At 33.2% G+C, this 26401-nt stretch overlaps 1 protein-coding gene across 3 annotated transcripts in view; it reads left to right on the top strand.

The window, feature by feature from the left end:
• The window catches only part of LOC143076199 (uncharacterized), a 36746-nt gene extending 15302 nt beyond the window's left edge, over positions 1–21444 (top strand). Inside the window, exons 6-11 of one of the 3 annotated variants that reach the window (XM_076251893.1) lie at positions 29–112; positions 5809–5892; positions 7403–7486; positions 11223–11391; positions 16487–16576; positions 19726–21444. In XM_076251893.1, the coding sequence (XP_076108008.1) occupies positions 29–112; positions 5809–5892; positions 7403–7486; positions 11223–11391; positions 16487–16576; positions 19726–19856 (642 nt within the window). In that variant the 3' untranslated portion in view covers positions 19857–21444. The remainder of the gene's footprint in view (positions 1–28; positions 113–5808; positions 5893–7402; positions 7487–11222; positions 11392–16486; positions 16577–19725) is intronic. The other 2 variants (XM_076251894.1, XM_076251895.1) reach the window with 2 other exon arrangements.
• The last annotated feature ends 4957 nt before the right edge of the window (positions 21445–26401 follow it).

Consider the following 26401-nt stretch of genomic DNA (forward strand, 5'->3'; position numbering starts at 1 on the left):
CTCAAATAAAGATTTTTCTACATTACAGGTGGTTTCTGATGAGGATGGGAACAGTAGTTCAGAAGAGGAAAATAAACCAGTCAAAAGTACAACGAAGCCTAAACCAACAAAGGTTGAGAATATATAAATGTTATATGTGTATTAATATGAACACTGCTTTGTATTATACCTGCATGATGAGTGCATTTTGAATATGATATTTCACATTTTAGCAGTTTGTAGGCATATATGTCATCCTACCTAGAATATTTTTCAGAAACAGAGAAGTGAAATTTTAAAAGATTATGCCAATTTAAGATGTTGACCTAGTTTTCTCAGTTCACTGAACATTGAAAGGTATTAGCGTGAACATGCAGGAGAGCATGTATTTATTTAATTTTTTTTAGGCAGTTAAGCTGCCTTATGCGAGCACCCTAGATTTGTGTTCTACCCAATAAATGCTGAAATATGTGCCATTGTTATTATCTAGCTGGATGTTATGTTATTCATAACTAATTGGACAGTTTTTTCATACTGTTAATTCTTGATTACAAAAAATATGATCAGAAAAACCTTAAATGATCGTTGATTTATCCAAAAGTTTTGAAGTTGCACATAGGAAGTAGGGCACATTAGGAATCTTTATGTAGTTTATTATCCCCTGAGATTTTGGCTAAGCAGTCAATGAACAAATGTATGAAATGTTTAATCGCCGAAAATTTCTAAAGACAAGTAGTTTAGATTTCCCAAATGGCAAAAGTCATAGGAATATTGTTTGTCGTCAATACGTAGTCAACTACGTCAGTAGTCTTAAAATAAGTTCCACTGTTCATGCTGTTGGCGGCAATTTTGAATTATAAGACGAAATTTTTGTATCTTTTCAATTTGGAGGCAGGGGTTCAATTAGCGGTTGTCCGAGGTCTGCGAACTTCCACTTTTGCAGTCGGACTTTCGACTTGGTTACTAGCTACGCTCGACATGCACGACTTGAGAGGAAATAAAAAATAACCGTTTGCAAACCTTTTTACCAGTCTCCTAATAAGCGATCTCAAAACTTGTTTTTAGCATTATTATTCATGACAGCGATGTTCATTTTGTTCAACCGCTTGCTTTATACAGAAAATCGCCGACAAATAATGTATAAATTCGAGAAAAATCGTATCTGACAAACACAACATTGAAAAAAAAATGGCTGACATGAGAAGAAGATTCTAATATCGGATCCGATTCCGGAAGCGGATATGGGTAATTCCGGTTTTTGGCAATCTTTGAACTTTAAAAAAAATCAGACAGATGACAAAATACATCTTTGCATGGTAAATAAATATAAACACTAGAATTGAAAACCAAAAGATATATGTAAAAGAATGAAAAAAACAGAAAATATTTTGTACTGAAAATGTGAGAAACGTACAATTAAATACAATGATGATGAAGTAGGGCAGAATATAATGGTGCAACAGTGCCAGCGTTCTGAAGATCCATAGGTATCCATAGGAAACTCAAAATTACTTTTTGACAAATTTTAATGTCAAAATCCAATACAATGTGAGTCTTTGTGACAGCTGGGAACAGTATATCTAACAATATATGTGGTCCTGGTGAAAGTATAAATTGTCTTTATCAGTAATAAATGTTGGTTAAGCAAGTTAGATGCTTTTAAAGTGTAAACATATTACTAAATGGGTATTTTTTTTTCTCAATTTTGATGGGTCAGTTAAAATAGCTGGAAGTTTCTTATTTTACGCATATAGTGCAACTAGATTATATGATACCTGAATGTAAGCAAATTATATGTATGTGGAGTCCTTTGGGGCACTCTACCCCCTCCTGTTTGATAACTTTGAAACGGATGAGATCCCCACCTCTCAACCATATACATTCATGTATGGGACTATATAACTAATCAAATGAAATATAGGTGAATTCCCTAGGGTCACCCACCACCTCCTGCTTCAGAACCTGGAAACAGTCGAGATCCTCACCCCTCAACCATATTTATTCATGTATGGGACAATATAACCAATCAAATGAAATACAGGGGGAGTCCCTGGGGTCACCCCACCACTCCTGTTCGGGAACTTTGAAACAGTCGAGATCCCCACCCCTAAACCATATATATTCATGTATGGAACAATATAATAAATCAAATCAAATATAGGGGGAGTCCCTGTGGGTCATCCCACCCCTCCTGTTTGAGAACTTGGAAACGGTCGAGATCCCCACCCCTAAACCATATATATTCATGTATGGGACCATATAACAAATCATATGAAATGTAGGTGGAGTTTGTGGGGCCACTCTACCCCTTCCTGTTTGAGAATTTGAAAACGGTTGAGATCCCCTCCATAAACCATATATATTCATGTATTGGATAATATAACAAATCAAATGAATTATAGGGGGAGTCCCTAGGGTCACTGCACCCTCATGTTTGAGAACTTGGAAACAGTTGAGATCCTCACCACGTAACCATATATACTCATGTATGGGACTAAATAACAAATCAAATAAAATATAGGGGAAGTCCCTGCGGTCACCCCACCCCTCCTGTTGTTTGAGAACTTGGAAACAGTCGAGATCCTAACCTTAAATTAAACCATATATTTTCATGTATTGGACAAAAGAACAAATCAAATGAAATATAGGGAGAGTCCTAAGGGTCACCCTACCCAATCCTGTTTGATAACTTGGAAACAGATGAGATCCCCACCCCTCAACCATATATAATTATATATTCATGTATTGGACAATATAACAAATCAAATGAAATATAGGGGAAGTCACTGGGGTCCCCCACCCCTAAACCATATATATTCATGTATGGGACAATATAAAAAATCAAATGAAACATAGGGGTAGTCCCTAGGGTCACTCACACCCTCTTGTGTGTGTTTTGAGAACTTGTAAAAGATTGAGATACCAACTCCTAAACCATATTCATTCCTGTTTGTCATTTCAAAAAGATTGAATGACATACAAGGTCAATCTCATAGGCGTCACATATGCATATCACTTTGCTAGACCTTACACCTGTCATTTTATTCCAAACTTAGACATCATGGACTTGGGTTGAAGGTGGGAGTCATTTACATTTACTATGGAAAGGTCAGTCAGACCTCACTATTGATCCCTGCAGTAGTAAACATTTGTCTGATTTGTGTCTCATAACTTTTGTACTGTAGAACACAAACTCAGTTTTCTTTCCAGGGAAGCAAGTCCATTCATACTTTTACAAGCTCGTACTAAAGTCAACTTGAAATACTAACAGTCAACTAATATGAACAATTACGATCAACTAGAAGAACTGCAATCATTGCAAATTTGTACCACTGCTGACTCGAGACTCATGACCATGAAAAAAAATATACTTGATATATACGTTGCTATTGAAAACCTTGATAAAATAAAATTATTTGCCTTAATGATTAATTCATTAAATGAACATAACTGTACAATTATATATGAACGTTTAATGTTTGTTCTTTTAAATCTTAAAAAAAAAAAATTGAAGCAACATTGCCACAGTTTTCATAATTATGTTTGCCTTGGTTTTTGGTTAACTGCCTACAGTGCTTACAGCGCTTTGATTTTAATTTTGGAAAAGCACAATTCATGAACAGATGTATATCATTTTTATACCCCCGTCAAAATTGGACGTATTATGGTATACAAATGTCCGGTGTCCGTCCGTCTGTCTGTCCCGTGTAAACATGTCGCACCGTAACTTGAGAACGACTTATCTAAATTTCATGAAACTTAATATAGTTTATGATGGTCAAATGATCTGTATACTTTTTGGTGAAAATAAGATTTAAACTTTTTGAGTTACAGCACTTTGTAACTAAAACAGGGGTGTGTTTTTTTTCAGATGTCGCACCGTATCTCAAAAACAGTTCTTGATTATTGCTTAAAACTTTACACACTTCTTAGTTATATTTATCTTAATATCTGTATACTTTTTGGTGATGATTCAAAATTTCAGTTTTGAGTTATTGAGTATTTTGTAAAAAAGGGGGAGGGGTTTTTTACATGTCGCGCCGTATCTCAAAAACGATTTATGATTATTGCTTAAAACTTTACACACTTCTTTGTTATATTAATCTAAAGATCTGTTTACTTTTTGGTGATGATTCAAAATTTCATTTTTGAGTTGTTGAGTATTTTGTAAAAAAGGGGGAGGGGTTTTTACATGTCGCGCCGTATCTCAAAAACGATTTATGATTATTGCTTAAAACTTTACACACTTCTTTGTTATATTAATCTAAAGATCTGTTCACTTTTTGGTGATGACTCTTGAGTTATTGAGTATTTTGTAAAAAAGGGGAGTTTTTTTTTTACATGTCGCACCATATCTCAAAAACAATTTATGATTATTGCTTGAAACTGTACACACTTCTTTGTTATATTAATCTATAGATCTGTATACTTTTTGGTTTGATTCAAAATTTTATTTTAGTGATATTTGTAAAAAAAGAACAGGGTGGGGGGGGGTTTCACATGTCCCGCCGTGTCTCAAAAACAATAAATGGTTATTGCTTAAAACTTTCTCAGAAACTATTTATGATTATTTCATAAAACTTCCACACAAGACGTCGGGCGTATCATGTGCTCATGGCGCAGCTGTTTATTCATTCAGAGAATAATTCATCATTTCTGAATAAAAAAAATTCTGAATAATTCTTGAGATACTGAAACTCCTAATTTTTGTCGAGCCTGCAACTTTTGTTGCAGAAAGCTCGACATAGGGATAGTGATCCGGCGGCGGCGGCGGTGTTAGCTAACTTCTAAAAAGCTTTATATTTTAGAAGGTGGAAGACTTGGATGCTTCATACTTTGACTTTGTATATAGATGCCTCATGTTACGAAGTTTCAGTCAGTCACATGTCCAATGTCCTTGACCTCATTTTCATGGTTCAGTGACCACTTGAAAAAAAGTTCAGATTTTTTGTAATGTTGAATTCTCTCTCATTATAAGTAATAAGATAACTATATTTGGTATGTGCGTACCTTGCAAGGTCCTCATGCCGGTCAGACAGTTTTCACTTGACCTGGACCTCATTTCATGGATCAGTGAACAAGGTTAAGTTTTGGTGGTCAAGTCCATATCCTTGATACTATAAGCAATAGGGCTAGTATATTCGGTGTATGGAAGGATTGTAAGGTGTACATGTCCAACTGGCAGGTGTCATCTGACCTTGACCTCATTTTCATGGTTCAGTGGTTATAGTTTAGTTTTTGTGTTTTGGTCTGTTTATCTCATACTTTATGCAATAGGTCTACTATATTTGTTGTATGGAATGATTGTAAGGTGTACATGTCTAGCGGGCAGATGTCATCTGACCTTGACCTCATTTTCATGGTTCAGTGGTCAAAGTTAATTTTTTTTAGTTTTGGTCTTTTTATTTAATACTATATGCAATAGGTCAACTATATTTGGTGTATGAAAATATTTTATGATCTATATGTCAGTCGTGCAGGTTTTATTTGACCGTGACCTCAAATTTGACGGTTCATTGCACAGTGTTAAGTTTTTGTGTTTTGGTCTATTTTTCTTAAACTATAAGTAATAGGTCAACTATATTTGTTGTATGGAAGCAATGTTAGCTGTACATGTCTGCCTGGCATGGTTCATCTGACCTTGACCTCATTTTCATGGTTCATTGGTCTTTGTTTAGTTATCTTGGTTAATGTTAAGTTCATGTGACAGTTGTAATAAAGCTTTATACTTAGGACTATCAATGTAATATCAATGATTAGTAAAGAAGGCGAGACATTTCAGTGTGTGCACTCTTGTCAAAGAATTTCATGTCTTTTCTTACATTACAGGTGACCTCTGATGAGGATAGTGACAGTAGTTCAGAAGAGGAAAGTAAACCAGTCAAAAGTACAGGAAAGAAGAAAACATCTAAGGTTAAATGTCAAAATATTGTTAAGATTAAATGATAGGGAGAGCTTATCCACTTTATATAAACATGTTTGATAGTGCTGTTTCTTTAAAACATACATGATACCCCTAGAAGGTATTTTGTAAATATGGGGAAACCATCAATTGAAGCAAAATTTTTAAAATTTTATTTGCATTTTAACAAAAAAAATAATCTTTAAACACCAATCCTTAATTCAGATTTTGAATTGCCATTCCAGTCTCCAATCATTTCATATTTTTCTCGTATTTTCTGTATTTGCCTTGTTTAGACAAAATTCTATATTTCCTGTATACCCTGCGACAAAGTTTTAGAATAATTGCTCACTATGTTTTAGCTGGACTGGCGTTTTTTTGTTGTTGTTGTCCATCATCTGTTAACATTTGCAAAAAAGATGGAAATCCATGAAAATTCATACACCATGAAAAGAATAAATCTGCAGTTAATAGAAACTTTGAACAGCAAAATTGATCATAAACACAAGATCTATAAATAAGCCAATATTTTAATAATCAACAGTTGATTTGTTGTAGGAGTTATTGCCCTTAAAGGACAATTTTCTTATCTCTGAAGAAGGTCCTTGAAGGACCGAAACCGGTCAGGCTTATTATCATCAGGCGCTATTGTTTAGTTAGTAACGGCATATATTTTCCTATATTCTAGACAATTTTCTTATTTATTTTTTTTGCCTTTTATTTTGAAATTAGATAAGGTAGGTCGAATTTTGGATAGCAAAAAACATTGCCTAAAACTTCTTGAAACTTTCTTTATCATCTGATAAGTGTTTTGACCAATTCATGACTGTCTTAAATTCTTCTAGATCAGTCTTGACATATTCTTGACATATTCTTTATAATGTCTGAATATGCCTTGACACATTCTTGACAGTTTAAAAGATGTCTTGACACTATCTCAACACTATAAATTTTGCCTGCATTGTGTATAGAAACATTCCTGACAGTTTCTTTCTTTTGCCGTTCAAAATGTTCAGAATATGTCAAGCCATACTGAGAAAAAAAAGAAGAATGTTGAGAACCTGTTGAAAAATTTCACTCGAAATATTTGACAGTCTCCATTTTCTGTTTGTACCATCGATGTCAATCTCTCACTATCATGTTAGTTTGGTGTCAATGATGGAGGTGAGCAACATAATTATTGAAGTTCTTTGATTGTTACTATTAAAATCAAAGAACTTGGATAATTATATGGCAAAACTTGAGGGCTATAGAGGTTACTACCAGACAACTGTTGTGTTTTAAATGATCTGTGTATTTGAAACACTTGATAGAAATTTGTAGTTACTTCCCTTGTTTTGTAAAATGGTAAAAGACATAATGATATTAAATTAAACGAAGAGTTATGTAAGAATGCTAATTAAATGATTTCAGATTTCTTATTAAGAAAAATAAGAAAATATTTATTGAGAATTATATGAGTAAACTTTTATAACATTGTCATTTTAGATTTTGATACAAATAATACATTTTACATTACAGGTGACCTCTGATGGGGATAGTGACAGTAGTTCAGAAGAGGAAAGTAAACCCGTCAAAAGTACAGGAAAGAAGAAAACATCTAAGGTTCACATTATTAATAGTCAGAGATTATCAGATAAAGAAAGCCTTGTTTTGTCGTTTTACATTTGTCATTTTAGGGCTTTTTATAGCTGATATGTTGGTATGGGCTTTGCTCATTGTTGAAGGCTGTACAGTGACCTATAGTTATTAATTTCTGTGTCATTTGGTCTCTTGTTGAGAGTTGTCTCATTGGCAATAATACCACATCTTTTTTATATTGACCTGTTAAAAATATACATGAGACCAAATGAGATCACTATAAAATATTAGTTATGGATGGAAGTTCAAGACTATTTTGTTAGATAGAAATGTAAAAGAAATTCTAAAATTTCTCCTATTGAAGGTTATCACATTTTTTAAGTGCCTTACCTGGGAATCATATAATAGAAAGTTGTGGTATGAGTACCAATGAGACACTCTCCATGTAAGTCACAATATATTAAAAGTTAACAATTATAGGTCAAAGATACGGCCTTCAACAAGGAGCCTTGGCTCACACCAAACAGCAAGCTTTAAAGGGCTAAAAAATGACAAGTGAAAAAACCAAGGGTATAATCTATTAAAAACAAGAAACCATGTATGGTGCAATGGAACAGCCCATAAATCATGTAAATATATGCCAGTTTAAAAAAAAAACACACATTTTGTTACAGCAACATATTTGATAAAAGATTAAAGTAAAGGATTTTAAAACTCCATTTACAGTAAAAGTAAAGAACTTTTTAAGGATTTTTCATCCTTCAAATATGCTGGTAGATTTAGCAAATTTCTTATTCATATAAAATTACCTCTCTGGAATTAGGTGTCTTAAGTTCCATAAAGAGTCAAGTTATAGTTTTTTCTGGCTTTTTTCAGTTTAATTGTTAACGAAGTCAAAATGGGACTTTAGGTTTTGACTCCGCCTGTCTGTCTGTCCTTCTGTCAGTCATATTTCAGTTCAAAGGGAGATAACTCATTTTTAAAAACATTCTTTGGTAAATTGTTTGAAGAAGTTAATGCAGGTTTGTTTGTTATTTTGTTTAAACTAATTTTCTGAATGCTATATATATAATTTTTGTATGACGTGAAATCCATTAATTAGGAAATAATCTATTTTTATTAAGGTATGTGTATATTTCATGACATTACATTCATGTACATTGTGTAGATAAAAGTTGTCGACATTTTATAAGTTACAAATCTATATTAGTATGTGACAAATGAAATAACAAAAATTTGGAACTATCAATTATATTTGATTATAATTTGGAAATAGATATGCATTGTATTACATCATATCTAATTTTAGAGAACTATTAATCATATATCTAATGTAAGAGTGTTTTCCACAGTTTTTTTCCATCATGCTTGAAGATATTGTTTGGTAATTAGTATATAGTTTTATCATGACAAGTTACAGATCAAGTTCAAATATTTGTTTAGGTCTGATACTTTTGCTCAGAATTATGGTCCTAGGGAAAATCACTCATATAATCAGTTTTCCACACTGTTTTTAGTCATGCTTGAAGATATTGACTTGATATTTTCTTTTTGTTTATACCATGACAAGTTGAACAAGTTTGCATTTTGTTCCAGTATGAGGAATTTTTATCTGGTAGGGGACTATGTATTGCCATGCAATACTCTCAGAATGCTTGTTCCTTTAAAGTTTTAATTAACTATTTTAAAGTGTAAAACTTAAGTTTTTTTTTTATTCTGTTGAAGTTACACATTTTCTGTTTGCATGCCACAGAAGGGGTCAGCAATTTGTGATTTCTTGTTTCTCAAAGAATTCTTAAAAAGGTATTTATCAGATCCCTTACAAAGCACCTTGAAAACTTCTTTGTGTAGCATGTTTCTGGATGTTATGGGTAAAATACCAACCTGGTGAAATCAAAGGCTTGAAAATTGGCATTTGCTGCTCTTTTGCATTATTAAGGAGAAAGAGCAAATTAAAGACAGATTTGCTTGGAGTTGGAATACTGTGTCTGGGATGGGCAAGACATCTTCTTTCAGACTTGTTACCTTGTAAACATTCATGTTAAAAATCGTATGTCTTTAGGTATAGTACAAAGCAGGATTCTAGTCACATTAAGAGAGGTACGAAAGATACCAGAGGAACAGTCAAACTCATAGATGGAAATTAAACTGACAATGCCATGGCTAAAAGATAAAAGGACAAACGGACAAATAATAGTACACACGACACAATATAGAAAACTAAAGAATATAAGTAATAACATCTTCTTGTCCTGAAATGCATTTAATTTGCTTCTGGAGTTTAGATAAAGATCCATTCATTCATCTGTATATGATAGTTAAAGAATGTCATAAGAATGAAGATAAATGAGAAAATTGCCAGGAATACTGCTCATTTATTCTTTCAGCATTTATACTGTATGTAAGGATTTAATACATGTATGTTCAAATTAGACGAAGTATCTAGAATAATCAAAAGCCATATTTTAATGGAGGCTGTGGAAATATTCAAAATTTGTTATCAGATGGCATTGAACTAACATTTGTAGGAATATGTGATCTTAATTCAATGAGATAACTTTTCACCGTAGAGCAAAGAATGATGGGTATAAAAACAACTGTTTACACAAAAAATGATTTAACTTCTATAAGATCTAATTTTTGTCGAGCCTGCAACTTTTGTTGCAGAAAGCTCGACATAGGGATAGTGATCCGGCGGCAGCTCACTTCTTAAAAGCTTTATATTTTAGAAGGTGGAAGACCTGGATGCTTCATACTTTGTATATAGATGCTTCATGTTACGAAGTTTCCGTCAGTCACATGTCCAATGTCCTTGACCTCATTTTCATGGTTCAGTGACCACTTGAAAAAAAAGTTCAAATTTTTTGTAATGTTGAATTCTCTCTTATTATAAGTAATAGGATAACTATATTTGATATATGCGTACCTTGCAAGGTCCTCGTGTCTGTCAGACAGTTTTCACTTGACCTCGACCTCATTTCATGGATCAGTGAACAAGGTTAAGTTTTGGTGGTCAAGTCCATATCTCAGATACTATAAGCAATAGGGCTAGTATATTCGGTGTATGGAAGGACTGTAAGGTGTACATGTCCAACTGGCAGGTGTCATCTGACCTTGACCTCATTTTCATGGTTCAGTGGTTATAGTTAAATTTTTGTGTTTTGGTCTGTTTTTCTCATACCATATGCAATAGGTCTACTATATTTGTTGTATGGAATGATTGTTAAGTGTACATGTCTAGCGGGCAGATGTCATGTGACCTTGACCTCATTTTCATGGTTCAGTGATCAAAGTTAAGTTTTTGAGTTTTGGTCTTTTTATCTAATGCTATATGCCATAGGTCAACTATATTTGGTGTATGGAAATATTTTATGATCTTTATGTCAGTCGAGCAGGTTTTATTTAACCGTGACCTCATTTTCACGGTTCATTGCACAGTGTTAAGTTTTTGTGTTTTGGTCTATTTTTCTTAAACTATAAGTAATGTGTCAACTATATATGTTGTATAGAAGCATTGTTAGCAGTACCTGTCTGCCTGGCATGGTTCATCTGACCTGGACCTCTTTTTCAAGGTTCATTGGTCTTTGTTTAGAATTCTTGGTTAATGTTAAGTTTATGTGACAGTTGTAATAAAGCTTAGCTTTATACTTAGGACTATCAACATAATATCAATGATTAGTATAGAAGGCAAGACATTTCAGCGTGTGCACTCTTGTTATAAGATAGAGTTTATTCTAATTTTGTTATTTGTTCATTATAGAAATCAACTGATAAAACAAGTCCAGAACAAGAAAATAAATATGTGAAAACACTTAAAAGTCTGTGTTCCCAGTGTGGTAAAAATGCAGCATTTCATCTGAGGGGATTAAATACGAATGTAGAGAAAATTGAAAAGCTGAAATCAATCCTCCGAGATCTTGGAATGAAAGGTATAGACAAAGATCCCTGATAAGATGAAATAAATATATTTACTATGAATAAAATGCAAGTTAAGTATAGCTCTTTATAAGAACTAGGCAGAGTGCCATATACATGTGATATATGAGGGTTTCCCGATTTTATCCAATTGGCCTAGTAGAAGCTGTAAATGAAAAAGCTGTATTTAAGTCTACTATGTTGAAAACTGCAATGAAAGGTTAGTTTTAGATGCATGATTTTTTGTCGAGCCTGCAACTTTTGTTGCAGAAAGCTCGACATAGGGATAGTGATCCGGCGGCGGCTACGGTGGCGGTGGCGGTGTTAGCTAACTTCTTTAAAGCTTTATATTTTAGAAGGTGGAAGACCTGGATGCTTCATACTTTGTATATAGATGCCTGATGTTACGAAGTTTCCGTCAAGCACATGTCCAATGTCCTTGACCTCATTTTCATGGTTCAGTGACCACTTGAAAAAAAAGTACAGTTTTTATGCCCCACCTACGATAGTAGAGGGGCATTATGTTTTCTGGTCTGTGCCTCCGTTCGTTCGTCCGTTCGTTCGTCCGACTTCAGGTTAAAGTTTTTGGTCAAGGTAGTTTTTGATGAAGTTGAAGTCCAATCCACTTGAATCTTAGTACACATGTTCCCCATGATATGATCTTTCTAATTTTAATGCCAAATTATAGTTTTGACCCCAATTTCATGGTCCACTGAACATAGAAAATGATAGTGCAAAGTTCAGGTTAAAGTTTTTGGTCAAGGTAGGTTTTGATGAAATTATGGTGACTTGAATAAGACCGGTTCCACTCAGATTACATTTCTACCTTGACAGGTAAGTTTGTATTTAACCTATAAAATACTTATTTAGCCTTGAGAATTGAAAGGTCAGTTTATCCCATTCATACAATAGAAGTTTACCTATGAGGGTCAGAATGGGGTTTACAGAATAGAGAATACATGTAATAGCAACAAAAAAATAGAGAAAAGAGAAAATGAACAATAAAATAAAATATAGAGAATACTGCGGTACAAAAGTATAAATAATAAATGTGCAAAATAACTTGAAAAGGTAACTTTAGTAACTGTAATGCAATACTGATAATATAATGATCAATGTACATAATTGATAAATAATCTTGTAACAGAAAGACTATATATATTTTATATATAAAAACATTTTACAGAATGAGAGTTATTTTTAAGGCTATTAAACATGTTAAAAGGAAAATGCCATCAAAATTTAAAGAATACAGATATTAAAAAACCCATGCAGGTCCTCATGTCATTTACATTGTCAATATATAGGACACATCTAGTCAAACTGGTTTTAAACTAAACATCTGGTCAAACTGGTTTGATATAACTGATAGTTTCTTGCCCTAGTTGTATATTTCACAGTGACCTTATGTGTTTGTGCTAAGAGTACATTGTAATGTCATATTTATTGATTTTCTGTTGGGACATGACCTACATTTTGTTAACATAAAAAACAGTGGCTTGAGATTTCAACTGATATTAGTATAATAAACAATGATAAATTGATATTTGGAATTTTATATCCTGGTTGATGATGTTTTTTTTGGGACCAAGATGTTTTCTTCATTCTAGTCTATATGATTATTCTAACCTTCAACATTGTTCAATGCACATTTACAGCACATTTCAGTCAGTATGTAGCTAATGGTAATATCTTTGGTTAGCTTGCTTGTTAGCTGAACCGTGAAGTCATTGTTAGGTAAGGTAAACTTCCCTCCTTTAATAGTAGAGTAGCCAAACAGATAAGAAATCTATCTCTCTGTAGGACTAAGCTACTTTAAAATGAGGGAAGTTTACCTTACCTAACAATGACTTCACGGTTCAGCTAACAAGCAAGCTAACCAAAGATATTACCATTAGCTACATACTGACTGAAATGTGCTGTAAAGATAGAAAAATTTCAGGTCTCATTTAAAATATTTTGCAACTAAATAATAATTTGTCAGATTTGGTGTAAACGCATAGTCTATTTCTATAACAGTCAAGCAGATAGTTTTTTTTATATCTGAAAAAAAAACTACCATGTAAAGAAATATGCAATTTAAAGGCCTTAAATAACCCCTAAAACTCAACATTGACAGACTTTTAACAATTAAATCAAGATGCACAACGTTTTAAGTATTGGTCAGAATATAGGGTTCTTTTGTACTTTAACAATATCACAATAACAATAAAGTGACCTTAATTTTGGACAAGGTAAATGGCATGAAGCCAAATTTATCAACTTCTATTGTATGAAAGGGAAACTGACCTTTCAATTCTCAAGGCTAAATAAGTATTTCATAGGCTAAATACAAACTTACCTGTCAATGTAGAATTGTAATCTGAGTGATACCGGTCTTATTCAAGTCACCATAAAGTCACAACTACTTGAAACTTAATACACATGTTCCCTATGATAGGATCTTTCTAATTTTAATTCCAAATTAAAGTTTTGACCCCAATTTCACGGTCCACTGAACATGGAAAATTATAGTGCGAGTGGGGCATCCGTGTACTATGGACACATTCTTGTTTTGTAATGTTGAATTCTCTCTTATTATAAGTAATAGGATAACTATATTTCATATGTGCGTACCTTGCAAGGTCCTCATGTCTGTCAGACAGTTTTCACTTGACCTCGACCTCATTTCATGGATCAGTGAACAAGGTTAAGTTTTGGTGGTCAAGTCCATATCTCAGATACTATAAGCAATAGGGCTAGTATATTCGGTGTATGGAAGGACTGTAAGGTGTACATGTCCAACTGGCAGGTGTCATCTGACCTTGACCTCATTTTCATGGTTCAGTGGTTATAGTTAATTTTTTGTGTTTTGGTCTGTTTTTCTCATACTATATGCAATAGGTCTACTATATTTGTTGTATGGAATGATTGTAAGGTGTACATGTCTAGCGGGCAGATATCATGTGACCTTGACCTCATTTTCATGGTTCATTGCACAGTGTTAAGTTTTTGTGTTTTGGTCTATTTTTCTTAAACTAAGTAATAGGTCAACTATATATGTTGTATAGAAGCATTGTTAGCTGTACATGTCTGCCTGGCATGGTTCATCTGACCTTGACCTCATTTTCAAGGTTCATTGGTCTTTGTTTAGTTATCTTGGTTAATGTTAAGTTTATGTGACAGTTGTTATAAAGCTTAACTTTATACTTAGGACTATCAACATAATATCAATGGTTAGTATAGAAGGCGAGACATTTCATCGTGTGCACTCTTGTTTATTAGTTGTTAGTGGCTTTGAACTAGCTGTCAGATAACTGTGATTACTCTCAGATCTGTTTCTAGTGTCTTTTTGTTGTCGGGATGTACAAGTACCCGGCCATGTCCAATTGTATTTTTGTCCATCTGATGAGTTAAGCCTTTTTCAAATGATTTTTATAGTTGTTCTGATGTTTTACTGTTATACCACTGTCCAAGGTAAGGGGGAGGGTTGGGATACCACTAACATGTTTAACCCTGCCACATTATTTATGTATGTGCCTGTCTCAAGTCAAGCCTGTAATTCAGTGATTGTTGTTTGTTTATGTGATACATATTTGTTTTTCGTTCATTTTTTATATAAATAAGGCCTTTAGTTTTCTTGTTTGAATTGTTATACATTGTCATATCTGGGCCTTTTATAGCTGACTATGCGGCATGGGCTTTGCTCATTGTTGAAGGCCGTACAGTGACCTATAGTTGTTAATGTATATGTTATATTGGTCTCTTGTGGACAGTTGTCTCATGGGCAACCATACCACATCTTCTTTTTATGGCCCCGCAACGAAGTTGTCGGTGCCGTATAGTTTTACCCTTGTCTGTAATTCCAAAATTCCGTCACAAAACATTATACAGAGTTTTTTCTAAACGCCTTCAGATATTGGGCTGATTTTTTGGCATGTGAGTTAACCATGATGAGTTACAGATCAAGTTTAACATGTTTAAGTTTCGTTCTGCTCCGCTAATTTTTGCCGAAATTACGGCCTTTGGACTTTGATAAATTGTTGAAAATCACAGTTATATGGACTTTTTTTCTAAACTCTTTCAGATATTTTTCGCATGTGAGTTAACCAAGATGAGATACAGATCAAGATTAAGTTTCATTCCACTCTGATAATTTTTGCCAAAATTTAGGCTTTACAACTTTGAAAATTGTTGAAAATCACAGTTATATGGACTTATTTTCTATAAGCATCCATATTTTAAGCTGATTTTTTATATATGTGACTGCCATCATGGTTGTGTCCACATGTGTTATTGAAATTGCAGATTTTTCAACTTTTTGAGAAGGGGCCATTCGTGTCGCTTTGACACATCTTGTTTATATTAGATATATATCTACCCATTGTCTGTTTACATCAAAACTGCATGACAAATTCTTGAAGGACATTGTTGTCCTAAAAGATGAATATCTGTCTGAAACTATAGGGCAAATTTTTACCAAACTTGACCACAATCATCCTAAGGGTATCGAGTTTGAAAAAATGTGTCCAATTACCTATCTGCCAAACAAGATTGCCAACATGGCCCAAAATAAATGCCAGATTTGCCCATTATTTTGAAAACCACAATACTGTAGATTCATTTATTTTCGTGGGTACTAATTTTCATGGATTGAGCAAAATTTGCATGTTCATGGATATTTGAATTAGTGGTTTTGCCAAATTCTACATAAAAGCCCAAGCAAAATTTAGTATACGTTGGACATTTGAACTTGTGGTTCACCTGTACCCACGAAAATCCACAAAATTGGTATCCAACGAATAATAATGAATCCACAGTATATAAAGAAATACATGTACTGACAGAGCAGAAATCTTCAGAATGTTGAGCTCTATTGTCTATCTAAGTCAAACTATCAGACGACTTATTACAGAAGTTATTGCCCTTTAATAATTAATTTTACCATTTAAAAAAATATTTGCTTTTTATTTTGAAAACTGTAATAAATAGCATAAACTTAGAAATGAAAAATGTTCAGCAAAACAAGATCTACATAAAAGTTAAACATGACCAAAATAGATAGGTCTTGAGGCATACATTAAAATGAATGATAGATAAATATATGAGTAGGTTAAATTTACATTGTAGGTAAACCAAGTAAGGAACAGGTTCCAATGGTTTTATTGAGAAAGGAAGCAGCTGAACTCGATTGTGACAATATTATCGGTAAAGAAAAAGGTGATTATCATTTATTTTTGAAAAATGCACACTTGTCATTTCATACAAGTATTTCATCTGTGAATACGTCTAGAACCTAAGAAAAATAATGAAAGGCATCTTGCAATCAACTGGCAGTAATAGACAAAAGTTAATATGTCTAAAACAATATATTAATTTGTATATAGATAAACTCATTATAGATACCAGGATTGAAATTTTATAGTTACACCAGATGCATGTTTCATCTACAAAAGACTTGTCAGTGACACTCAAATAAAAAAAAAATGTTACAAAGGCCAAATAAAGTACGAAGTTGAAGAGCATTGAGGACCATATAATCCTGAAAGTTTTGCTAAATACAGCTAAGGTAATCTATTCCTGAGGTACATCAGCCTTAGTATTTCAAAACTTCAAAGTTTTGTTAACAGTTATTATAATTATGAACATATCAATGATAATTTTCAAGTGTGTCCAAAAAATGTGTTTATACAATATGTCAGCATTTCTATATAATTTTTAGACATTATATTATTAGGACCTTGACATATTATACAAACACCTGTTTTTGTAGACAGTTGACTTCTAGATGTGTTTAGGTTGTGTTTGGTTACTGTCACATTGATGTATACCATATAACTCCTTTTTATCATATCAAGTCAAAATGTGTTCTTATTTGAAAAAAATATATACAAATCTAAGTCTTGTTTTATAAACTATAACAAAGAGTGTGAAAAATATTAAACTTTATCACATATTTGTTACAAATAAGTCGGGTGTTGCATATGTAATTACCTCAAAATTGCCTGGGACAAAAAAGTGGTTATTGGTTATTGTGCCCTGATTCCAAATGATGTGACATCATTAGATCCTTAACGGCATTTTTGTAATAAAATGTTTAAGATTTTTGCCTGTAACGTTTCATTAAATTGTTATAATTGAAATTTGTTTTCTCTTTTCCTCAGAACTTAAATATGTGATAGTATCAGATTATTACATGGCATTTTTCATATCGCATGTCTTATCAGCCCTAGGTTCAATATCAGCCCAAGAGCCGCATGGCTCAAGGGCTGATATTGACCGAGGGCTGATAATACATGCGATATGAAAAATGACATGTTATGATCTTTTTATCATATGCTTCAACAATGGAGAAAAATAACAGATTCGTTTATTGATCCTTTTACGTGGTTCCCAAATAGAAGTTTAAAGAGTGAAATTTCAAGGACGTCAAACCCCAAATTTAGTACATTCGATATGAAATATTTCTACCATATGCCTCAACAGAGAAGAAAACATTTTAATATGGACTAATCGACAAAAAAATCAACAATATACATAATGAACACTGTTTGGGAAAAGTATAACTTTCTAAATTATGTTTGAAACTTTTAAAAAATGTATTTATTTTATAATTTGTTTGTTGTTTATATGTTTTTATCATTATTTTACACAATATAATTTTCAGTATCCAAATAATTGTTTTGTACACTACTTTGTAATGTTTTTCATTAAAAACGTTGCGTTCAAGGTGTATTTTCCGGAATATGCCGAGTATCACCGGAATGCCATGCGATAACGTTACGGAAAGGCATGTGATAACAATCGAAGCATGTGATAAACTTTTCATATCAGCCCGCTAAGCACCAATTCGAAAAATATGGAATTTACGTAAATTTGATGTTATTATCATACAGTAAAAATCATTTGTTATTTAGTCTAAGTATATGATAAATAGATTATAACATGTCTTTTCCATGTTGGCCTTGGTATCATCCCTTGACCATATCAGCCCTTTTGCTAAAGCTTTCAGGCTGATATGGGAGTCTCAGGATGATACCAGGGCCAATATGGAAAAGGGCATGCTATAATCTATACTTATTATTCATTGATTTTTACTGTACTCTATTGAGTGTTATCTTCATGTACAGCGGGGCTGATAAATGTGTTCAAATTCTAAAGAAAATTCATAACAGGCACTTTACAAACTTTAGCAGGACAACAATTTTGTATGCTGTCCTTTACTTAAAGCACACTTTTACAGTGGATATACATAATCATGATAATGGGAATCCAAAACTGCATTTTATAAAAACTTGTCAATTTTATGAAAATGTTTTTAAGACCAAATACCCTACTCGGAACAAATCTGTTAAATTGAATAAAGCTAAATGTTGACTCACTAAGGGTGTGTAGCTGGAATAAAATCTTATGAATCGCAAAATTACTTCCTGCATATCAATTGAATAAAAAACTCTCAAGCTTGCACAGATTGTTCTAAAATTAAAAATGTTTTAGGGACCCATTCATTTTTAGCTCGGGGCCAAGTGAGCTTTTCCCATCACTTTGCGTCCAGTGTCCGTCGTCGTTTACTTTTACAAAAATCTTCTCCACTGAAACTACTAGGCCAAATTAAACCAAACTTGGCCACAATCATCATTGGGGTATCTAGTTTAAAAGATGTGTCCGGTGACCCGGCCAACCAACTAAGATGGCCGCCATGACTAAAACTAGAACATAGGGGTAAAATGCAGATTTTGGCTTATAACTCAAAAACCAAAGGATTTAGAGCAGAAACCTATGCTGTGTCAACTATTTCATCACAATCCAAATTTAGAGCTGAATCCAGCTTAAATGTTGTGTCAATACTTGCCCCAACTGTTCAGGGTTCAACCTCTGCGATCGTATATAGCTGCGGAGCATCTGGTTGGCTATTATCTTGAATATTATTATAGATAGAGATAAACTGTAAATAGCAATAATGTTCGGCAAAGTAAGATTTACAAATAAGTCAACATGACCGAAATGGTCAGTTGACCCATTAAGGAGTCATTGCCCTTTATTATCATTTTTTAACAATTTTCATAAATTTTTGTAATTTTTTGTAAATTTTTAGAATATATTTTCCACTGTAATTACTGGGCCAAGTTCATTATAGATAGAGATAATTGTAGCAAGAAGAATGTCCAGTAAAGTAAGGCCTACAAACACATCATGATCACCAAAACACAATTTGGTCATGAATTTATCTGTGTCCATTGTTTAATACATGTAATATGCACATAGACCAAGGTGAGCGACACAGGCTCTTGAGAGCCTCTAGTTTTTTCTGATTATAGCTTTTGCATTGTATGTTACCTTGAATTTACATTGCATTTTATTCTTTTTAGTGATAGGTCAACGTAATGCAAGAAGTAAATACAACAGACATGACAGAAAACCACAACCTGTTGCTCCACATGTTTCTCCTGTCAAATTCAGTCGTATAAAAGATCTGATAGAAAGTGAAGAGTCAGATTAAATATTTGTTTTAAGACAAACTTGAAGAAGATAGTGCTATTCAATGGAAAGATGTAACATTTTTTTTGTCATGGAGAATGGACATTTAATGAAATACAAAATGATATTGCCACCATTGATTATATTGAAGGAGTGTTCACTAAAATGTAGAAGTAGTAGTTTGTGCTGTTTCATGTGAAAATATGTGTTTGAATGGAAAGTGTCCTCACAATTAGATTGTTATAGATTACGATAACAGTTTTTCGAAACAAAGTCATGGGCATATGGATTTGTTTATTAAACCATCCTCTCTGTCTGTCTGTCCATAACACATTTGTATAGCATTTTTTCTCTAACAGCAGATAAAAAAAAGTAGATCTTCAATGTTGATGTTTTGTAGCAATTTTCATACATGTGTAATCTACACATTATTAGATCTTTCACTTATCTACTGTTTGCCAAGAAATTCTTATTGCATTAATTCTTATTAGCAAATGCAAATTAAAGCCTCCTTATGTTGAGTACACATTTTGATATTTCCAAGCTTAACCCTGTGTGCTTATCTGTTTTCTTTTGTCTGCTTCTATCATAATCTGGTAGATGTAAAGGTATTTCCTTACAATCAAAAGCAAGATTGGGTGTATACACATTAGTGAGCAGTAGATCATGCATTATATATTGTTATGTTTATTTTCTATTTGGACCATATGATGTTGTGATGTGCTGTTTGACATTTTTGGTTTTCTTTGATACATTTAGGTATGTCACATGATTTACATTGGAATATTTGACGCCATGAAAAGAAATCTTCACTTTTCTTTCCAAAATTACAGGACAATAATTAGATTTAAGTCAAATTTGCACATGTTTCACACTAGAATAAAGTCAGATTGGTTGACTTGAAACTTGAAAATTATGTTGCAAGTTATAAAATAAGCCAACTTTGAAAAATTTCAGAAAGTTTTTAACAATTTGTCACTCCAATGTTATGGTTATTTAAACATCAGATTGGAGATAATATTCACATGCTGTATTTTCTCATTAGATATATATGCTGGGATCAATTTGCTTCAAACTGCATTGTTATTAGTATCAATAGGTAAAAGTTAACCTACTTTAAATTTTGAACATTTTTGAATATGAATTTCTAGAGATTTAGAATTTTAACTGTTCAATTTCAGTATTTAAGTTTATATTTAAAACAAATTCAATATGCATATGTCTTTTTTTAATTACTCGTTTTAGTATTGTGAAATTTAAAGAAATACATGGAAAATGCGTTGTAGTGATATGCTGACAACTTTATATTTTGATTTTCATCCTCTTTTCTTTTGAATATCAAGTGTTGTGGTAAGGCCAGTTTCTAAATAACCTTATATTTTGTATCCTTTCATGTGTTATTTGAGTACATTGGTTGTAGTTTCACTTTTCAACTTGTGGCCTTAATCATGTATCATTCAGAAGTGGCCAACATCTATGAATACTGAAAAATTTCAAAGTTTAGATATGGACAGATGATGGATTTAAAACATGAGTTATAGTTCTTTTGATACAATTGTTTTATATTTAATGACATTCAAAATTACTGGATAAATTGTTGTCCATGTTTATGTAAAGCTTTATTGAAGAACTGGAATAAGATGTCCCTGATCTGGTTGTACCAAATATGGCTAAGGCCATGTATGTATGGCCTGTAGAAATTCTTAAGTGCATCCAGTAATTCAAGCTTATTATAATGCATGTTAACACAAGGTGCTGAATACTGGGATATTGATTTCACATTTTCTGAAGATGATAAACTTCATGAGAAAAATTGGTATGATTTGTGTGACTCTGATCAAACATTTACATCATATTACCGGAAACTATGGTTCATATTAAGTGCTAAAATAACTTTGTGGATATTTTTATTCCCCACCTACGAAAGTAGATGAGGCATTGTGTTTTCTGCTCTGTGGTTCTGTTTGTCCTGTTTCACTTCAGGTTAAAGTTTTTGGTCAAGGTAGTTTTTGATGAAGTCCAATCAACTTGAAACTTAGTACACATGTACATGTTACTTATGATAATTTTCTAATTTTAATGCTAAATTCAAGATTTGACCCCAATTTCACAGTCCACTGAAAATATTAGTCGAGTGGTTCATCCCTGTACTTTGGACACATTCTTGTTTTGTATCCAAGACTAAAATATCAATACACATCTAACATCCTATAAAATTATTGAAAAGACGCCATTAACAGTCAAGAGAAAAAACATGACCATGTGCAACGCCAAAATTTAGGTATTGGCAGATTGTCTGTGAACGCTCAAACATCCCTCATACGAAACAGTGGTGTGTCAGTAAAACAGAAAAATGAATTCTCAACATCAATAAGAAAGGGCATCAATAATCAGATCTGCATCAAGCACACACATTCCCAACAATCGAAAACCAGATAGAAGAGTACTCTCAAAATCTAGATCAAAGCCAATTCAAACTATTGATAAATCATGTTTTCCCAGACTGAAATATCAAATAAAATGTGTAAAATGTCATAAAAAGTATGAGAAAAACACGACCTTGTGGTAAAAGTACACTATCGACAGATGTATGTATGACCATTAGTTTTGATAAATGTACACAAGTACTTATATCTAGTTTATTGTCGAGCCTGCAACCTTTGTTGCAGAAAGCTCGACATAGGGATAGTGATCCGGCGGCGGCGGTGTTAGCTCACTTCTTAAAAGCTTTATATTTCAGAAGGTGGAAGACCTGGATGCTTCATACTTTGTATATAGATGCTTCATGTTACGAAGTTTCCATCAGTCACATGTCCAATGTCCTTGACCTCATTTTCATGGTTCAGTGACCACTTGAAAAAAAAGTTCAAATTTTTTGTAATGTTGAATTCTCTCTTATTATAAGTAATAGGATAACTATATTTGGTATGTGCGTGCCTTGCAAGGTCCTCATGTCTGTCAGACAGTTTTCACTTGACCTTGACCTCATTTCATGGATCAGTGATCAAGGTTAAGTTTTGGTGGTCAAGTCCATATCTCAGATACTATAAGCAAGAGGGCTAGTATATTCGGTGTATGGAAGGACTGTAAGTTGTACATGTCCAACTGGCAGGTGTCATCTGACCTTGACCTCATTTTCATGGTTCAGTGGTTATAGTTAAATTTTGGTGTTTTGGTCTGTTTTTCTCATACTATATGCAATAGGTCTACTATATTTGTTGTATGGAATGATGGTAAGGTGTACATGTCTAGGGGGCAGATGTCATGTGACCTTGACCTCATTTTCATGGTTCAGTGGTCAAAGTTAAGTTTTTGAGTTTTGGTCTTTTTATCTAATACTGTATGCCATAGGTCAACTATATTTGGTGTATGGAAATATTTTATGATCTTTATGTCCGTCGCGCAGGTTTTATTTGACGGTGACCTCATTTTCACAGTTCATTGCAGTGTTAAGTTTTTGCGTTTGGTCTATTTTTCTTAAACTATAAGTAATGGGTCAACTATATATGTTGTATAGAAGCATTGTTAGCTGTACATGTCTGCCTGGCATGGTTCATCTGACCTTGACCTCATTTTCAAGGTTCATTGGTCTTTGTTTAGTTATCTTGGTTAATTTTAAGTTTATGAGACAGTTGTAATAAAATTAAGCTTTATACTTAGGACTATCAACATAATATCAATGATTAGTATAGAAGGCGAGACATTTCAGCGTGTGCACTCTTGTATTTTTATTTATAAAAACTAAAGTAATGTTTTTTCCGAAAAAGGTAATATTCAAAATTTTTACAACAGTGGTAAAAAGATAACTTTGAATGAGTTTATCTAGCATTGTCTAAAAGGCTATAATAGTGAACAGTTTAAGTACAGATTAACAGGCTCATACACAACATCACTTTAATTAATATGGTGTAGTACCAAGTTTGTAATAAGGTTTCTATAGATTCATATTTTACGAAAAGTTTATCTCCTTAGGGTTACTTATAAACTATACTGTACATGAAATAACCTTTAAATGATTATTTATGTATACAATATTTAAGAATGGGTTTGAAGGAACAAACATAAATAATATGCTTGCTTGATTAATTAGTTAATAATAGGTACACATCATGTTCATGTAAAAACAGTGATTACAGTACAAAAATACCTTAGCATATAATTTTTCGTTTTGTGGGGGAAAAATATAAATAAAACACAGAGAAAATGGTGGATGAGAACTTCTCATGCATTATTTATTCATAGTAGTATGTTAAATCTTATTAAATATATTAGGAACAACAGATATACAAGTAGTTTATCTTATAAAGGTAAGATGATATGGTCCCTCTTCACCAGAGACTTGCATGACTTCAGCAATACAAACTACAGGTCATCGTACGGCTTACAACAATGTAATCTATAAAAGGTTCCAACATGACAAATATTAACCAATCCTGACGACAAATATAACGACCTTGTGGAGTTGAACAAGTTTAGGAAGCCCAACCCTTTTCTCAATAGGATACGTGATGGTAAAGCAAAAACAAGATCGAACTATAAAAACTAGTGTTGTCAAATCATACACTTCTGCCTTACCGGTTAGTATAATCGTTCGACCGATTAACCGGTTAACAGGTAGTTTAAGTTGATGTTTGAAGGCCTTATCAATAGTACCCTACATATTGATAAAAAAAAAGATGCGGTATGAGTGTCAATGTGACTTCTTTCCATCCAAGTCGTACATTTACGTTTTTATAATATGATGAATTGAAGTTTGGCCTTTGGTTTTATAAGGCTTGTCTGTGAAGATTCCTGTTGAAGTTTGAATTTCAATAATCAAATACACAGTATCAACTATGGCGTTTGTACTAACTTCAAAATGAAAAATAAAAAAAAAACGTCTTGTAGAATTGAAAATGTCTGAAACCGATGATTCTTCCATTTCGTCTAGTTGTCTTCGAAAATAATATGAGGTGTTTAAATTAAAATTGAATAATCCTTATATTCGTACCATCAAGTAAACATTGATTACATTCACGTGGGTTTGCTTTTTACAGTTTTTGAGTTAGCATTTAGTTTAAAGTATGACAGAGACTTGCACGCCGGAGATTGCACATTCAGATGTAGGTCTACACAATATAAGATCAAAAATTAAATAATGAAGTGAATCATAAATTTTAATCGTATTACTGAATAAACATTACTGTTAAAAAACATGAAACTAATTATGTTTCCTTACGATCTTGCCCCGAGCTGAGAGACTAGTTGTAATTAATTATATATTTTTGGATTAACAATACCAATCAATATACTGGACAATTGATCCATCAAATAAATTACCTAAAGACAATTTTTAAAGAAAAACTATTTAATGTTTTCAATACAAATTTAAATCAAATCTATTAAAATTGAAAAAAAAGTCCGGTTAGCGTTTTTGGTATTCAGTATTCGGTCGTTCGAACGGTTAACGGAACACTTATAAAAACAGATAAAAAGGAATTTTGCGATCCACCTATCATGTTTTACCCCATGTTTAACATTCTGGACGATGTGCCTGTCGAGACAATATCATTCAGTTGTTTTCGCTTTTTTCTGTGTTATATATATTCGTTTTTCGTTCATTTTTTTTCTACATAAATCAGGACGTTAGTTTTCTCGCTTGAATTGTTTATTGGGGCCTTTTATAGTTGACTATGGGTATGGCTTTGCTCATTGTTGAAGGCCGTATGGTGGCCTATTGTTGTTATTTACTGTGTCATTTGGTGTCTCGTTAAACATCTTTTATGTGTATATTTTCATTAGATCGATACAAAACTTAAAAATGAAGTTACAAAAGCCCTAAAGACACAAAGTACAAATCAGACATTACTCACAGTTTCTTTACGCTATTTTAAAGCGGATAATACCCTAGTCCCACTAGGCCACGATCGCACTACGATCTGTGAAAAAAATGCAAATTTTGATGATCGTAGTGCGATCGTGTAGATCGCAGTAAGGTCGTGAAGAGCGTGGCCAACTTTGAACATGTTCAAAACAATCGTGGTGCGGTCATGGCGAAATCAGGTCGTAGTAGAAGCGTAGTGAGAGCGCACTAAGATCGTAGTAAGATCGCAAAGGTCGCTGTACAATCGTAGCGAGAGCGTAGCGAAAGCGTGATTCTATTCGGAGAGACTGCGCTACGATCGCACAGCGACGTTATCACGACCTCACTACGACCATCCACGTTCTCACTGCGACCCAACTACGCTTCCACTACGACTATACCACGCTGTTCACGACCATAGTACGATTCTAGCACGCCCTTGCCGCCCTCATCACGCTCTTCTTACGACCTGACTACGTTCACACTACGACCATCATTCTCATTGTCATTTTCACATAAAATATATAAAAAATGCTCCCTAGATTTTGTTTGTTTGAATGTAATTATCCATTTGCTCTAACGGTTCAGCCATGCTTCTCGTTCTTATATAGATTAGACCGTTGGTTTTCCCGTTTAAATGGTTTAACACTAGTAATATTTTGGGTCCTTTATAACGTGCTGATTGATGTGAGCCAAGGCTCCGTGTTGAAGGCCGTACCGTGGCC

Source organism: Mytilus galloprovincialis, chromosome 5 (assembly GCF_965363235.1).
Source record: "Mytilus galloprovincialis chromosome 5, xbMytGall1.hap1.1, whole genome shotgun sequence".
NCBI classification, from domain to species: domain Eukaryota; kingdom Metazoa; phylum Mollusca; class Bivalvia; order Mytilida; family Mytilidae; genus Mytilus; species Mytilus galloprovincialis.